The sequence below is a fragment of the Protopterus annectens genome, chromosome 5.part0 (genome assembly GCF_019279795.1).
Source record: "Protopterus annectens isolate FY-2018-M chromosome 5.part0, PAN1.0, whole genome shotgun sequence".
Lineage (NCBI taxonomy): Eukaryota > Metazoa > Chordata > Ceratodontiformes > Protopteridae > Protopterus > Protopterus annectens.
This window is the reverse complement of record NC_056735.1, coordinates 368,864,553-368,883,410: the sequence shown is the minus strand read 5'-3', so window position 1 is coordinate 368,883,410 and position 18,858 is coordinate 368,864,553. Positions and strand designations below refer to the sequence as shown.

At 37.5% G+C, this 18,858-nt stretch overlaps 1 protein-coding gene across 7 annotated transcripts in view; it reads left to right on the top strand.

Annotated features, from left to right (window-relative positions):
- CASK (calcium/calmodulin dependent serine protein kinase) overlaps window positions 1–16,663 on the top strand; it is a 4,132,188-nt gene extending 4,115,525 nt beyond the window's left edge. For all 7 annotated transcript variants that reach the window (XM_044072334.1, XM_044072332.1, XM_044072333.1 and 4 more), the window contains one exon: window positions 13,668–16,663. In XM_044072334.1, coding sequence (XP_043928269.1) covers window positions 13,668–13,844 — 177 coding nt within the window. In that variant the 3' untranslated portion in view covers window positions 13,845–16,663. The remainder of the gene's footprint in view (window positions 1–13,667) is intronic.
- The last annotated feature ends 2,195 nt before the right edge of the window (window positions 16,664–18,858 follow it).

Sequence of the window (18,858 nt, the reverse complement as noted above, 5' to 3'; positions counted from 1 at the left end):
TACTAAAATGAATTATGTGCTAATTACTTATCTCAGTACTACTTACTGGCAAGACTGAAGTATACTGGTAAATTCCACAAAAACAACAACAAAAAATTTTCAAGTCACAAAATTAATAGAATATACAACAGAAAAATGAGGTACTACTTGGCTTTCAAACATTATCTCCGTTATTATAATGTCTAAGTACATAAACTATGTGAATAGGAACTCAGCTTGATCTCAGATGTTGGAAGAAATAATAATGTCTTATTTAATTACATAAGAATGTATTATTTAATTACATCAAAAAAAATGATGGGGAAGGATTCTGAATATAACATGTTGTTAATTATCAGTGAAATGGTCACTCAGCCACAAGAGATGGGGGAGATACCCATACAGAAATATCTTGCACATACTTTCCAGAAAGCAAAGATATGTCAGAGTGCTATACAGACAAAGGAGGCTTCCTGCATGTAACAAAATATGTTATAACTGCTGCCATCAGTAAAATTATAAACATGTCCCTGCCCTATGGTGAGAAGCAGAGGTGGTACCAGTTCACAAATGGGGCGGGGTGCATCACACTAAAGCAATTTTAGATCCGTCAACCTGACCTGTATTCTTATACAGAATGAGATGGAGTGCCTACCTCCTCTAGTTATGGGACAATAATGGTTTGTTAAGGGGTGATCTTGCCTTTTGAATCTCATGGCTTGTCTTTGAAGAGGAAACAGTTGCAACAACACTTGATAAAGGACTCATAGTGCATGCTGCTTATCTCATCCTTTCCAAAATATTTAGCATTACTTCACATAAGGAAATAATTGCCAAATTAGTAGCATTACATTTATACTCATGCATAATTCAATGAGTAAAACTCTGGTTAATCACAAAGACACAGGTCATGGTAATGGGGTTACTTTGTTCTTCAAACAGAGGTTACCAGTGGTTCCCCACTGGGCTTTGTACTGGAGCCACTTTTTCAGGATGTTTTTTTCGGATGTAAAAGGTAGACTTGGGCTGAAGATATCCACATGGTGGCAAACTGGTTGGCATAATTACTTCATTAAAAGATGCTGAAGTTCTCAAGACAGTCTACAAAAAATAAATACCCACTACAGTAGTAACAACTTCATTTTTATAGTATCATGGGAATTTTATAAAATAGATATAAATTATAGATACAGAGTAAATGACAACTCACAAAAAATGGCATCATTTTTAAATGTCTAGGGATATAAACAAAGGTTTAAATGTGTGTTGCTATCAAAGTCAAGGAAGCATATCCTGTAGCATATTCTAAAGGATGTGTGTGGTCTCACCATTAAGATCATTGTATCGCTTCATACCTCACAGATCCAACCTATTATTAAATATAGTGCTACATTTTATAGGCCACATGAAAGAAAGTGAAAAGATACAATATTTCCGTAGCAGAAAAATCACAGATTTGGAAATCTTGTACTATTCGTAAAAGCTTCAGGAACTGCCATGGTGTTCTGTTTCCTGTAGGTTATGTAGCTGTGACCATTGCATAATCCATAAAGCAATGCCTGATCCAGTTCTACATAGAAGTCAATGGCTTGAATGCACTAATTCCTGCCCAGGAAGCCCTATTGGCTCAACATTCCCTGGGTGGTAAGAGGAGGAGATGATAAGGAGCGAATCAGCAAGTTGGTTTCTTGGAGCAGCCTTATCCACTAAGTGTTTGTCCTCCCACATGGTACCTGTATTCCCTGACTTAGCAGGGAAATCCTTGCCCAACGTAGCACAAACCAGCATGGCCAGTATAGGCAGATGGTGCACTTATCCACTGTTAGATGTCACCAGTGCCTTGTGAATTAGCATCGGATGCAGGAAGCTCATCTGCCTCTGTGTGGTCCTTTGGACTGCCGTGCTGCTAAATGAACACTAGCGATCAGGGCTATAGTCATGGCTTCATCCCTCTGCACCAGGGGCCATGATAAGAGCACTGATTTTGTACTAAGCAGGTTTAACTGACAGTAGTTTGCTAGCATAGTAAGTTTGGTAAGTTCTAGAAAGTTTAGAAATGCTGCAGATAATGCAGAATTATTGATTTTTTTTCTCTTACCTTGGGTTTATACAGGAGCAGTAAGGCAGAGTGTTGTCCTGAGAGATAACATACAAGTGGATGGAATAAATGGATAGCTAGAAGAGTAACTAGTGAAAAAGAAGAAAAAGAACTTGAGAGACCTTAGAGTGAATAAAGATGTAAGGTGTAGCTAAACCATCCTCCCAGGGTATAAGACAAGGTGGTCATGGTGTTCTGTCAGTCACTCGCAAAATGTTATAGCCTTTCATTGATGACTAGAGTGGCACTGCATGATTGCAGATGGGTGACAGTGTTTCCCTTGCATCAGACTTATTTTAGAAAGTAGCCAGTTAACTACATTGTTAACAAATCTTCTTTTCCAAGAAATGTCAAATAAAGGTTTGTTTGATAGATGAAAGGCTAGTGGAGTTCCTGAATATTAATTCCTTGACCTTCATCTGAAGTATGGCTTTAGATAGATAGGTATTTTTGCCAATCTAGATTGATTAAGCACTGTAGTACTGTGACTGGGTCAGTTCTGAGGTGAGAGCTTTGGTAATGGTTGACATTTTATAAGAGAAGGTGGAATGACACAGTAAGCAGAAAAGTAACTTTTGACTGGTTTAGTCATATTTTTGTGTGTGGAATGGAAGAAAGCATGTGCTAAGCTGCAACTTACTTCTGTATGGAGCAGTGAAATGTTGTGAAGAATCTGATGTTTGGCAAAGCCAATGATCTTGTGTATCACAGGAGTTTGATAGGAACATTTACTTTGTGAGACCCAAAAAAGCAGCAACTGGAAATTAATGATCAGAAGACTAGGTGTCACTGTTAAAAATGAATTGTCAGGATAGGGTCAGTGAACAGTGGAGTGTCACATGGTTCAGTGGTTGTACTAAGAACAGTCTTTTTAAGTTTATGTGAGGTGAATGCTGGATTTAAAGGTCATGGTCAGCATCTGTGCTGACAGTATAAAGACTGGAGTTGTTGTCAAGGCTTTTGTGGTAGCAGTATCCAAAGAGATTTGCTGCTACTATTGTTATGGGCATATAGGTGGCAGATGGGTTGAATGTAAAAAAATGTAATTATTTTATTGAATTATTTTTGCCCCTATGTCTGCTGATTATCCAGGCTCCAAGAGGCCATCATCCTGGCAACCATTAGGGTGCTTTGTGCTGTTGTAGGCATCCTGACAATGAGAGCATTTTCATTTTTCTGAGCTTCACTCTGGTGATGACACCAGCACTTGCATCACTGCAGTGGGTATCTACACCCCCAATAATGTGCACATTCATGTTCCGTAACTGCACCGACAGAGGCTACCCTTACTAGGGTTGCCACACCCATGCCATCCCAGTCTTAACTCCTCTACTCCATAATGAGCCTCTGCTGTCCTTCAGGAATATCACTGCAGCTGTATGAAACAGTTGAGAGCCACCATTCCCCCCACGGTGGGTATATCCATGCCATACTCATTAAGCACCTGAGACGGTAGTTGAACTCAGGTCACATGGGCTGCAGTCAGGGATTTATCCATCTCTGCCAATGGCATAGGCTAGACAGTGCAAAGTTTTACAGATAATTTGATTGCAGATGATGATCAGCTTATCTTGGCTGATTATGGCAGTAACAAAGAATGTACATGCACATCAAAGTCTGAACAGCACCCCGGCAAGATAGGAAACATAAATTTACTACTTAAACATCAGTTTTAATTTGGTGTTTGATTATGGGGTAATGGAAGGTGTGGAGTGTGGGGTGTATCATGCGCAGGGGCAGATGAATTGAAACTAATATACCATGAAACATGAAAACTTGCTCTAGAGTAGAAGAGTGGGGAGAGAAGAGAACAGAGTCAGTAAATATACTGGAAAAATATCCTGCTCTTTGGAGATTTACTCGCTGAATAAAAGAGCAGCTGTTTGAGCATCTGAGGCAACAAGATGAAGTGAAGGAAGACGATAACAGAAGAAAAGTATTTTTGTCAAGAATATTTGAAATTAGGTCACATGGCTGATACCCTAATAGAGGAAACTGCTTAAACTACTAACCCACAGAAGTGAAAGTGAGAGTATCCTGGCTTGCAGCATTTTCTTTCTTGAAGTAAATAGGCAAGGCAAGAAAAAATGGGTGTGTATATAATGAGGTATAGACACACGTCAGCTACTGGAAGAAAACCTAATTTCAGAGATCTCTTTTCCATTACCAAAATCATATTGCATTTACATGAAGTGCAACATTTTGAACATTGTACTCTATTTTGTTTAACAGATTCTTATTCCTGTCTTTCTGTTTTGTTTTTGTGCTTGTCTTCTCTTCTCTCTCTGCTGAGTAATTCCTTTGCTAGATTTACAGACTGCTGAATAAGTTTTGTACAACTGAATTTACTTCCTGGATGACTGTAGCCTTACAGTACCTCCAAAATGTGTGTATTAAATCTCTACTGTTCTAGTATGTTAGAGTGCTTATGATTTAAATTATCCCAGCAGCGGCATTTGATTGACACTAAGCCCACATCGTCTGCAGATTTATGTGGATAATTCAACCTTATTTGTCTAATATTCCATGAAAACCCTTGGGAATGTGACCATACTGGCCGATGCACTAAGCCAGTAACTCTCTTTAAGAAGTAGCCCTTGCTGCATGTGGTTTTAGGCAAGTGTTCTGTCCAGAGGTGGATAATACTTTCCCTGCCCCTCTGCTCATTAATTAGTGCAAATATGAAATTCTACAAGTGCAGTCCCCACTGGGAATTAGCTCACTAGCTTGACTCCCTTCTCCATATGTCTTGCGGTAGTCTTTACACAACTGATAAGTTCTTTCTGCATGTTCAGTACCAAAGTGGACTGCTTTTGGCAGGAATTTGTTTTTTATGTTTTTGGAGCCATCAAGTTTCCTTCTTGAAAAAAGAAAAAAAAGTGTCACTGGAACTGTATCACTGGTCGGGGAGTGATTTACTAAAGCAGTAAAACTAAGCTATATTTTACTCAACCCTTGAAAAATTCCCTCATCCCAATGTGAGTAAAATGTGATATACCAGTTAAATGAGATTTATTGCTGTTACACTGTTTGCAAATAAAAAGATGTTTAATTTTCTACCTAAAATTGTATGGAAGTAGTTTGTTTCTGGTACAGAGTGGTCATGTAGTATGCGTCCTTTTTTTAACTGAGTGGCCACATATTGTGATGTGTTTTGTAAGCCAAAGTGTAGAAGTATACTTTACGCCTCTTTATGTTGAAGAGCTCCATGCACACATCCAGTGAGTGATATTGGGAATTTTTATTGAGTTGGGGAGTGGAATGTGGGAGACATGATGCACATGTGTCTCATTGTAGTTTCATTGTTAGTTTTTTTTTTTATTATTATTATTATTTATGATGTGCATTCTCCAAACTTACAGCAGAATTAATAGTAGTGGCAGAATCAGAAGGGTTTGAAGCAGTTCCCATAATTCCTCATTTGGACAGTTGTTTTGTACTTCTTTCACATAGGTAGGTATTCATATATATTATACTGCTAAAGAAGCACCAAACAATGAGTCATATGGCATCATTAAGAGAGTCATAATACCATGTGGTGCTGCGGTAGCGTTGTCGCCTCACAGTAAGACGTTGTCCCGTTCAATTCTCAGCTAGAGCGTCTTCTGTGTGGAGACATGCGTGAATGGGCGTACCTTCGTTGAAGGTTGTGCGTCAGGGCCAGCAACTCAGCAAGTAAAAATCTACTGCCAATCATTAGCTGACCGGAGTTAAGCTGTGGCGACCCCTAACCGGGAAAAGCCGAAAGACACAACAACAACTTTTGCAGAACATCATGGCAGGTATCATGGTGGTGATGGGGAGCATCATTAGTTTATAGTCGTGCAGCCTGAATGACCAAACTTCAAACTTCACTTCCAGAGGGTAACAGTACAAATTTCCTATGACACTGCCTTGGTGTATTGATGTTATATTCTCTTCCACCTTCATTTATTTATGCTGCCTTATTTATCTAGTGAAAGAATCTGCTTCCCTCTTTGTACATTCATAGATATTCCAAGGCCACTGAGTCTCATAACAATGCTTGCCTTACCAGTACCTACTTCACACTGTACCTCCATTCCTCCACACAGCCATACAGGATCCTGGAGTAAATTTGTGGATGGGCCTATGTTCATACATCGAAGGAAAACTTAATTGAACGGCTGTTTAATGAACAGTAATCCCTGAACATCTCTTTCATGGAAGATTGAAATAACCTTAAAAAAATAACATCGAAAGACAATAGTTGGCCAATAACAAGGAAGTAACCCACCCACCCCAACTATATATACCAACTCCGAGATCACACTACAGTGGAAAAAGGGCACATTTTTAAAGATTTTGTTTAGTTTACCTTATACAGTGCGGTACTTCCTTGTTGTTGGCCAGATATTACCTTTTGATGATTTTTTTTTTTTTACGATGATTTCACTCTTCGATGAAACTGATGTTCGCAGAGTACTGTTCGTGGAATAGCCATTCATTGAAGAGCTTTTCTTCAATGTGTGAACATAGACCCCTCATGGATACCCATCCAGTAATCTAGTTTGTTTGAAGGAAGATAATGAATTGCTCTGCTTAACACACAGGAGACATTTATTCCATAGCATTGGGAGTTGATGGGTTATAAAATTATCCTTCCATAGTGTTTTATTAATCTGTTGGTGAAGATTTTGGTCCCTGGTTGTAGTACTGAATGAGATATTATACTTGCAGAGGAACAGGAGGTCCAGGGCATTTGGGTCTCTAACAGCACAATGAGGAAGACAGAGGTCTTTTCTCAAAAGTCCATAACACACCGAAGAAAGGGATGGAGCTTCCAGACACACTTGGTAGCTCAGGGACTTTAGATGTGTGATTTTCTTTTTGTTGTTGTTTGTTTAGGAGCCTTCTGGTTCTTTCTAATTGTTTGAGATGTTTAGTGAGATATATCTCACAGGAAGCATTGTACTCAAAATTGTCCTGATCAATGTTAAGTAAAAGGGATTGATTACCTCTTTAGACCTTGATGATATTCCATTGGAAATTAGCTGAAATAAATAAAAGGGTTTCCTGACAACCGTTGCAACATAATGGTCAAAAAAGAGGGAGAATTAAACCCAAGTACCTAAATCCCTAATTTCATTTTCATTTTGTAGAGATGTATTTTCTAGACAATATGATGAGAGGAGTGATTGTCTGCCAAAAGCTATGATAATACAATTTTTAGCATTTAATTTGAACCCATTTTCAGTACATCAAGAGTTTATGAGGGTGAGCTCATTCTGTAGGATTTGGGTGTCATCGGGTGTGTGAAGGGCCCTCTTTACCCTGGGGCAGCAACTAAGGAGTCTCAATCTTTGCCACTGTCTTTGGTAATAGTGTGTCACTAAAAGCAGGGATAGAAATACACAATTTCCTTTGAGTACACTGAGAACAGGTTCCAAAACCTGGGACTGGATGATATCCTTCACTCCAGGTCCCCAAATGAGTCTCCACACTAGCCACTGCAGAACACTGTGTCCCAGTTCTAGATGTCTGACACTCTCTCTCTTAAATGTTTGATATTCACGTATACACACACTCTTGGGAAATAATGACACAGATTTACCTACTGTGTTTCTTTGCCCAAATTACAAGGTAATGGCTGCCACCAGTCAAATACCACAATACCCTACAAAAGGGGTGGCCAAGTATATTGGGTAAAATAGATATTGAAATAAATGGTAGCATGTATCCCAAGCAGTAAGGGTTTTTGGAGTGGCCATAGTGTTATTACAAAAAGCATAAACAGTTTCAAGTTATTAAAAGTATTTACTAAATAACCAGCTACAGTAAATAGTAGTAAAATATTTAATAATAAATAAAAGGATTTAAAACATGTAAGCACTGAATAGCGGATTATAATAAACAGAGTTTTACACACAGAAAATATGAAAATAATACTGTAGGACAGACCTTACATTGATTTTAGAAAACCTGTAACTAACTAGCTGTAAATTCCTGACTGTCTGAAGATTAACTCTCCCTATCTAATCTAAGTAACTCAGCAAGGCAAGATGAGGAATTATGCCCACACTCCAGGCTGTTGTCTGTCCTCAGTGACTGGAACAACTACTGTGGAAACAACTGGACTACTGCAGAACAACTCTGGAAAATGAAACTGAAAAACTATATAAATATATAAATAAAACTTTCAAATTAATTTACCTCCCTGTACTGAGGAAAAAGGTTACTTACCTTTATGGCTTCTGGGTTTTGGTCATTCCCTTCCCCATTACCTCCATACCCCTGTCGAAGGGTTAGAAGCTTCTTTTCATGCTGATTCTGCGTCTCCCACTTCTCAGCCTCCAAATGTTGCAGTTCATACTGACACTGCTTCTCCCTTTCTTATGCCTGCAGTTCAAGTCTTTTTAACTCCTGATGGATTTTTAAGTCCTCTATGGACAAGGTGAACTGCCTTGTCTGGGAAGGCTGCATATCCCCAACACCAAACAGGATAGCTTCCGGACTACTGGTCTGCTGTGCAGCTGCCACTAAGGCTGAGATCATTCCTTCCTTAGTCAGGTTGGCATGCACCAGTCCTTTGGCTTTGCACACCATGGCCAACTGGTTCCTTGTCTTCTTGGTATAACCCTCTGCTGACATCTTTGCCTGCTGTCCTTGACTAAAAATGAATAAAACTGTTGTGACAATGAGAATCTGTATGTTTAACTTGCAGCTGTCGAGAGTGCACAATTTGGTGACAACTACCCACAGGCTACTAAAGCTCAATTAAAATCCCACACTGCTGGTGCCAGTATGGGATGAGCCTTCTTTACCCCGTGGCAGCAACTAAAGAGTACTTACCACTGTCTCTGGTAAGGGAGTGCCACTAAAAGCAGGGATAGAACTACACAATTTCCCTTAGGGGTACACTGAGAACAGGTTCCAAAACCTGTGATTGGACTATAAGCTTCACCCCAGGTCCCCAGGTGAGTCTCCACACCAACCACTGTGGAACACTTTGTCCCAGTTCTAGGTATGTGACACACTCACTCTTAAATGTCTGATATTCACGCATACACACAGTCTTGGGAAAGACTGACACAGATTTATCTGCTGTATTTCTTTGCCCAAATTACAGGGTAACAGCTGCCACCAATCAAATTCCACAATACCCTTCAAAGGGTTGTCCAATTATATTGGGTAAAATAGATATTGAAACAAATGATAGCATGTATCCCAAGCAGTAAGGCTTTTTAGAGTAGTGCTAGTGTTATCACAAAAAAGCATAAACACACACAAGTTATTAAAAGTATTCACTAAATAACCATCCACAATAAGAAGTAGTAAAATATTTAATAAGTAAAAGGATTTAAAACATGTAAACACTGAATAACTGATTCCAATAAACAGAGATTCACACACAGAAAATATGTAAATAATACTGTACGATAAATCTCACATTGATTTTAGAAAACCTCTAACTAGCTGTAGATCCTTGACTATCTGAAGATTAACGGTCCCTGTCTAATCTAAATAATTCAGCAAGGCAAGATTATACCTTTACTTCTACAAGGCAAGATGAAGAATTATGTCCACACTCCAGGCTGTTGTCTGTCTTCAGCAGTTGGAACGACTACTCTAGAAACAACTGGACTACTACTGCTTGAACAGCTCTGAGAAACAAAACTGAACAACTGAGTCAGAACCTGTTTTTATAGCAGATTTTTTTTAAGTAACAGGAAGCTGCTATAAGAATTCTACACACTCGTATTAGATTTTGAAAAGTAAACAGCTGCAGTGAAGATTCTATTCTTCCAGCTCTGACACAAAATGACATCACATCTAGGTCAGCTGACTCTGGCATAACATGCATTCAGAATTCTCTTTAAAAAATATGTACATTTGGTCAGTCAGAAGAACACTTTGACATTCAAACATATTGCATAAATAAGAGTGATAATCAATAGATATAAACTTATTTACAGAATTATAGCTGGCCATGTTGGCATATGTAACACAGGGTAATTTACAATTATTTACAAAACGTCAGCCATCCTGCTAGCACAAATAATATCCTCACAGGGTGACTTAACAATAATCCCCAGATTGTAGTCAAATGTAAACTTTGTTAAAAAGGGTCTTTGTTTATTCACACAAATGGCGCTGATTCTGAGAAGTACTTAATCTGTTCCATGTTATACTTCTAAAGATTGTTTGCAAGGATTATTTGTCCTTTTTTATGTAATCTTGTGTATATTCATGTGTTGTAACTGTCATTATATCTATTGTGTCTTCCATCATGAGTCTTGCCAAGTTACTTATGGTAAAATACATTGATTTTTGAATATATCATTGTATTATTGCACATTGCTTGTGTCCATTTGGCTTGGGTTGTGACTGAAAATGATCCATGGACCCACCAGTTACCTTATTAAAAATACGAATAAATAAATTTATTGCGCAGTGGTATTATTTTAAAAGGAAATTTTTTACCTTTTTAACATTAATGCCATTGAATAAGTTGTACTTCAGTACAGTACATTTCCTTTGCTCTGGTACAAGTCAGCAGGGACAGCTTAGCAATGCATATATACAGCCATACAAATATTTCAAGTATGAGCATTAATGCCCTTCTAGCCTGCCAGTGTACCAAAAACAGTTGTTACCATAATAAATGTCTAGGCTGTTCTTAAAAATATCTATACTAGTGCTTGTTTTAATGTAATTTGGTAGTCTGTACCATGCATCAGTTGTTCTCACAGAAAACCAATTAATACACTTCTCATTCCTATAGAATCTTCTACATAGGCTGTCTGATGATTCTCTACTACTTTTTGATAACCCCAAACATTTCCAGAGGTAGTTGTCTCTATATGCCCTACATACGTGAATAAGATTTCCTCTTAAATATCTGTGAGAGACACTGTACAAGTTCAAATATTTTAGTCTTTCGTGATGACATAAATTTTCACATCCATGGATGCCCTTGGTATATTTCCACTGTACTCTTTCCAGTTTATTTATGCTTGTTTTCTTAAAAGGTTTCCATATTGTTATTCCATACTCAAGTTTGAGTCTAATGTAATTAACAAACAATTACTTTATCATTTCTGATTTCCTAAATTTTATAAATCTTTTTATAGAACTTATAGTTCTATAACTATCATAAACAAATTGGTTAATATTATTAGAAAAACTCAAAGCTGGATCTAGATATATATCCAGGTCCTTAAATGAATCTACAGTGTTAGTCACTGTGTACTGTATTAAATATGCATTGCATAGACCAAATGTATATTATGCCCTTCCGAGTGTGTATAAGTGAACTACTGTGTAGTTTTCAAACATAGAGGATGAGCACATTATGGAACAAAAGAAAAGTAAAATGCTAAAAGTCTGTATTTTTAATTATTTTCATGGAGAATGCATTGTAAAAGGGAAATTAATATTTCCTGTGTTATAACACTTAGTCAAAGAAAATGGTGTCTGCATTTTGAAATAGTTTTGGTACCCGCACTGTTTGTTTCAGTGCTGCTAACAGACTCAGTGAGTTATATTAGGTTTTGCCTCCCTATTAAAGTGCTGTACTCTTCATTTGGAGATAAACAATATTTTATAATTAGCATGTTATAGCAAAGATGCATTCGTTTGTCATATTTATTGCTTTTGTTTACCAGGAAAGTTTGATTGGATAAGATCCCCCTTTTCAACAGAAGCCTGGAGAGAAAAACTCCACAGACATAAAAAACACAATAGGATAAATATACATATACATAATCGCAAAATATGCATTCACTCATACTTAAGTTAGTGCTAATGAGTAAACATAGTACAGAGAGATGAGGAAGTATACAAAAGTAACAGTAACGCAAAGAAGTTCATAAAAAGTAAGTAGATGCTCATTATGATGTAATGAGCAGCATTAATGTAATAATAGTAGCGTAACTGTACCATTAAAATAACCTGAATGAGAAGAAAGATTCTTACAGTCATGTTTACAAATGTCCAATTTGCACTTTTCAAAGTGCAAAGGAATCCTTGTGGAAGAAGTAAAGATTCCAAGTACAAATCAATGTACAGCAAGAGATTGTAATTACTTCCAAGGGTCTTTACATAGTGCTGTTGCACCTTTTCATAGTGTCCCTCTCTGGCACTAGTGTTATGGAAACCTTTTCACATAACACAGCCCGAGTCTGTATTTGTCTTTTAGTATTCTGCCCTTGGAAGCTACCCCATCATCTGATGTGTCACCCAGTACAGGCGTGACGTGACAGGCATGGTGTCTGTAAACAGGCCCCTTCCAGCAAACCCTGCATGTTGTTTGGCATAACAACTGACACGAAGGGTCACAAAAGGATGAATGCTCACAGGTGGTTTGCTGTGAAGGATAGGATAACCTAATTCTGGGCATATTTTAGAGACAGTTAATGTGCCGCAGCTACAGCTGTCTTCTTACAGTTAGTTTAGAACTTCAGTCCTGGAAATCTGTCTAGATCTTTCTTATCAATTGCTGTGGTATGGGATTTTGCTGTAATCAGCCCATAAAGCTCAGCCTACCTAGACAACCTTAACTTCATACCATCTGGGTGTAGACATTGAATGATTGATGTTCCCGAGGTGGCTGCTTTCCATTAGCTTGCCTGTTTCACACTGCCAGGACACATTATACATTTCCTGTTGTAGAAAGACAGGTGTTGGTCTTGAAACAGGTATGCATCACATGGTCCAAAAGCAGCACAACTTAATTCTGATAACTGAAGGCCTTGTGTATAGAATAAGGGTTTTTGAGTGGTGGTATTTTTTGAACTGGAAAAAATCTGTGTACAGACTTGTTGGACTGTTAAGCATAGAATGTGCTACATGCAAGTCTCATGAATACACAGCCATTTTCTGTAAACTGGCTTCTTTATAGTGCCGCATATTGAATTGCCTGGAAATGTGTTATATTATGAGAAATGAGATACATTTGATGAAGCAGAAGTCTTATTTCATAGAGTCTCTAGGATGTCTTAGTTGTGAGACTGTGTCCATTCTGACAGGTCACGAACCTTAACAACATTGAATTATTTGGACAACAGCATGCTTAATGACAGACTTGCGCTAGACCTTCAACTGACCTACATACATTTCTTAAAAAGAATGCTGAACTTTTAAGTGGTAGCAGATATGAGCTGTATGTTTCTTGTGAGTATGAGTATTAATTAAGCTGGAACAGTGGATTTTAAAGTCTAGAACTTGCACAGAAGTCAAGTCTGCAAATACTGACATGTTCCTTACTTATTAGATATTTTAATTGTAAAAATCTGCATTTACCATAATGTTAAGGGTGAACATATCGCAGCTGTTTCTTAGCCATCTTTTGTTTAGACTGATCACACAATAGTCTCTATACAGTAAAGGTAAAGCATGAGGGCCTTATCTCACTATGCTGCTGACAAGCTTCAGTGATAGAAAAGAGGGAGAGAAGTGGGAGAATGGATGCACACAATGAACTGCAAGCTTCATTCCTCTACACACACTTAAATGTGTTTCTTTAACACTTTCTGTTTCTTTTTATGGTATAATGCTATAGTTTATCATACTGTGTGCCTTATGAAAGTATGCCACTTACAGCCTTTTTTGTTTCTTCCTTTCTACATAGGATGAGTCTCTTCAGCGCCTGCAGAAAGAGTCGGAAATCCTACAGAAAACATATGCACACTACTTTGACCTAACTATTATCAACAATGAAATTGATGAAACAATCCGGCACCTGGAAGAAGCCATTGAGTTGGTGTGCACTATCCCGCAGTGGGTCCCTGTTTCTTGGGTCTATTAGAAGTACCTACTAGACAACCTGACGGACTTCAGCATTCCTTGGATCACCAGGAACATTTTAAAAACAAAAACCTTTGTGACTGACCTTACAAGAACAAGTTTCTCGGGCCCCAAGGGACTACCTAGATGTAGTGCGACATACATTTATAATTATGTTGTCATGTTCGGATAGATAGGAGGAAAATTTTATAACATGTATTTAAAGAGACAGTATCGTTTTTATTAGTTCACCAGAGTTTTATTACAAAACATACAAAAATGCAAAACATATCTTGTGAATATGTGCATTAATTAAGCTATTTGGAAAGTTTAGAAAAAATACTTTTGATTTTAAAAGCCCCTTAAAAACTGCACAGTGAAATGCTGCTTTCTATTATATTCTATTTTGGTATGAAATTCCTTACATTATAAGGGGGTTAAACACTACATTATTTTTACATTTTTTATGGATTGAATTAACTTGCTTTCTTTTATTTATTTTAAATACTTATTTTTAATCAGAAAAGAAGGAGCAAGTTGGTACAGTAAGAAATATCCTGTAGGATTTCTGCTTTGAATAATTTATGTGTGTAACATGGAACACCTAAGCAATGAGATACTGTCTCTTTGAAGAATTCTGTAAACATTTTAGAGATTTGAATTGGGTCTTAATGCATGTGGAGAGTCGCAAGCGTTCATGCTGTCGGTGTATCTGTGTCAAACAAAACTGTAATCTACAGCAACGTACATTCCGTTGGTTGGAAAATGTACCCAAGGGAACTATATATATTAAATCTAAGTTGTAAACCTATGCACATCCCTTGCATTTTGGGCAACTTTATAAAAAAGAAAATTAATTTTTTTATTATTGCTCATGTAGTGAAAATGTGTTTGTAATTTTGTCTCAGTTTTAATTTGTCGTGGGGGGAGGGTTGCAAGGGAGAAATAACAGACTGGTTTCACCATTTCAGATCTGTGTTGTCCGAGAGTATTAATGTTTTAATTAAGTTTAATCAAAAATGCTGATTTTTATTATCTATGTAATTGTTTATAAAATGCACACATTTTGAAAGTAAATACCGTGCAATGAAGTCACTGGTTTGGGTGTTTTGATGCACACAGTAGGCATCTCAAATAGATTAGTTACACCTTCCCTGTGAATTCCTGCCGAATGAATAACAACCAACACTACAGCCTCATATGTATATTTAACACACTTTCTTTAATGTGGTCAACAGCAACATGCTTTGAGTTATTTCTTTGACTTATCCATCATCATTACTGCTTTGTCAGCCTTTTTTTTTCCATTTCCCATGTAAAGGGTCTAACAGTGTAGGTTTTAATTAGAGCCACTACTGTTTTCTAAGAGATTGCTAATCAGTCATTGATTATTTTCAGATTTTTCCAAGTCATATTATCTTAAGTGAGAGTTCTCACCAGTTAGAAATCAGCAGATGTTTACTTTGCAGATACTGCAAAAAAAAAAAAAAAAAAAAAAAATCAGAAAGTTCCAACATGTAAGGAGTAACCTGTAAAGGTAGGCAGAGGCGAAGCACATGGAACAAACATCAGAAAACGTAAGATTATAAAGACTGGCATAGGTGTGACTATGGTATGTGATTGTACATTGTTTGTTGTCTTTCTTCCTCCTTCATGTTACATGTGCTGCTTGGGTAGTTTTATCTTGGCAAAGCCATGTAAAATGGTTACATTCTTTTCATGGAAACACTGCCATAGTTAGCTGCTAGGGTTTGGGGTTCAAAGCAGAATAAATTCTGTTCCCTTTCCCTTCTTTAATCTAAATTTCTTGTCTAACCTAGGTTTACAGATTAATGTATTGGCTGAAATACCGGATATGTTTCTCTTTTTTTTTTTAGGTTTGTATTGGGAGGAAGCATGCTTCTGCTTCGAGGTTGCTGTACAGTGTTTGATTATTTTCTCCATATACTGAACAAAGAACAGAAATGAAATGAATGGTCTTCTTTGTTTGCAGACAAAACAATGTTCTTTAAATGCTCACTAGACATTGAGTGACTTAGAGAAGTAATCACTAAGACTGATCCTTGGTGCTGCTGAAAACTTGCTGAAAGATGATCTGGATGTTTACACTAAAAAGAGCATCTGGCTGGTTATATCCTTGAAGCAAGGCAGAGTAACATAATTTTGTTCCTGCTAGCAGGCTGTAGTGATGTGCAGGTTAAGTGGTGCCCGGCCAGAATTTTGAATGTGCTGCAGACATTGTATTATGGTAAAAATTAGAGGTGCAGTACAGATGGTGCCAACTCACAATAAGGTGTACCCCAAGGGAAAAAATGTATGCTTAGATCCTTTTTCAGTCATCCTTAAAAGGCTACATGACTAAAAAATTATTGTTTTGTTTCAGCATGCATATAAAATTATTGTTTCACAAGAAAAGGAAACCACGATACTCCCAAATTTGTATATCCGTCAGCTTTTATTTGTTCAGAAACCATAAGCATTGATGTGGGCAGTAGTCCTACATAGTATTTCATCTTCTATACTGTTTCAGAAATCTGATCAGTTGTTAATGCTTTTTTATGATGTCTTTTTTTATTGATGTAGACTAAAACAATCAGGAAAATGTTCTGTAAATACTGTAAGTTAATATACCAGAAACAAGAGACCAATCTCACAAGGTCCGATCTGTTGAAAGGGAGCACAACTGTATGGATAGCACAAGTTACACTGCAATGTTTGATCTTTACAGCATCTAAGAAACATGTTAAAGTCTTTGTTCCTAATGTAGGTCTTCCAGAAGAAAATCGCTGGAAGATAGTGGGTTTCAAAATTTATTACCTAAAATAAAACCAAATTACTTTATGATGATTTTTATCACTGTTGGAATATTTGTGAATTTGTTTGTAATGTATGCATACAAAACATGAAGATTTGTCTGTTGGCTTTAAATATGCTGTTTTATTTCATTACTAGTTGAGTGTGGGTGGGCTCACCTAGAGGTGCATCATTTTTTAATTATGACAGAGTAAGAAGTACAACAAAAAACAAAATCAAAAATATAGGAGATACAGCCTGTGATATGTATTCATTGTTACTCTGTCAGGAGAGATAAAAGTATTGCTTTCTTTTAGATTTACTACTGCAAAGTCATACATTTTAAATCTTATTGTGAGAGCAGGCAGGTGTTACTTTGAGATGTTCTTACAGCAAAATCTCATTGTAGGACTTGCCTTGCTTTCTTCAGATACGACTGTTTGAGCTAAGCCAAGAACTTGGTGTTAATATAGCCAGAGTCCTCTCTCCACTGAACCTGTCATTTATGCATCATATATAAAGTGTGTGGCCCCATCCTACCTTATTCAGCATCATTCATGCATCATATATAAATTATGTGGCCCCTCCTCCCTCATTCAACATTGTTCATGCGTCGTATTTGAAGTGTGTGGTCCCTCCTCCCTCATTCAGTATCATTCTTGCATCATATGTAAAGATTTTGGCCCCTCTTCCCTCATTCAGCATCATTCAGGCATCATATATAAAGTGTGCAGCCCCTCCTCCCTCATTCAGCATCATTCATAAATCATATATAAAGTGTGTGGCTCCTTCTCCCTCATAAAGCAATTCTTTACTGCTAGTTGATTTGAACTTGACCTTGCATGATCATTAGGTGGCTGCTGGTAAACAAATAAGGACAGTTCTTTCAAAATATTTTGAATTCCACCTTCCAAATGTTGATCTGTGTTATTTACTTCACTTTATTTCTAAATTTTTAATTTTTATTGAATTGGTTAGTCTGTTGTAAATTTCCCTCTATACTGAAAAGTTTCCACTACACCAACCCAGAATGCATCTTACCCTTCATAGGTTGGTACTAGGCTATCAGCCCTAGGGCCTATACAAGCCTAGCCATAACAATTCCCTGGCTATTTCTTCCCACACTATTTACTTCCCTGGACCCCTATCTAGCAGGGCGACGGACGTGATACCCGGGGTGAATTTCCTTTCTCCCATCCAGTCGTCAAGGTTCCTTTTGAAGAGGGACAAAAAGGCACTCTGCTTGACATGTATGGGCAATCTATTCCAGAGTCTGGGGAGTCTCTGGGTCAGGAACCTATCCCTCCAGCATGTTTTGTTTATTGTGGTGATAAGGTTTAGATCCCTGGAGCATGTGGCTCTGAGGGATTGGGATTTATTTAAGTGTAGCATGTCCAACAGCTCTGGGTTTGACATGGCCTTGTATGTTAAGCAGAGATTGCCTCTGAGTAGACGATATGCGACAGAGTATAGTTGGAGTTTTTTAAGGCGGTCAGCGTAGGGCATCTGCTTTAGGCCTGTGATTCTTTTAGTGAGGTATTTCTGCAGCCTTTCCATTTGTTGCAGATGCTGCTAGATAAAGGAGCCTTTGGAAGGCTAATTGTTATGTTCCACTACTGCCTGTTGTCTTACTGATAGATTATACCATTGCTGGTTTATTTTGTTGACTTTTCTTGTTGTTGAAGTTATCATGACTGTGACCCATGAATTTCCTTTATCCATTGTTTGAGTGTGGAATGCTATGTGGGCCCTTTATTTGGATCAAACTTTTTCTTTAACAGTGTGTTTTCTTAAGCTGTGGAATGTATATGTTTTGAGGACTGGTGTCAAGGAGTGCAGTGTAGAGCTTAGGAGTGGTTGCTGTTAGTAATTTCTGATACTTCAGATGGACCTGCACATTTTGGTGATCTTTTGTGAGGAATGGACCTGACCGAACATCATACCTGAATGGTCATTGTCTGATTTTATTAATGGACACTGGTCATGATTTTTTGCCTGTTTCACGTACTATTTTATCATGTTTGTTTTGGTCCTGTTTAATTGAGTGACTGCAAATTTTGTTGTCCTTTTTTTAACGTATCAGATTAGTATTGTTGTCCTTTTTTTAACATATCAGATTAGTATTGTTGACTGCTTAAATCAGTTGATTTTAAATTAATTTATGGTTTTACTGGCATTCGTATTCTGAAACTGATTTTGTGTATGTCCATGTAATATATACGCATACATTCACTCACATAATA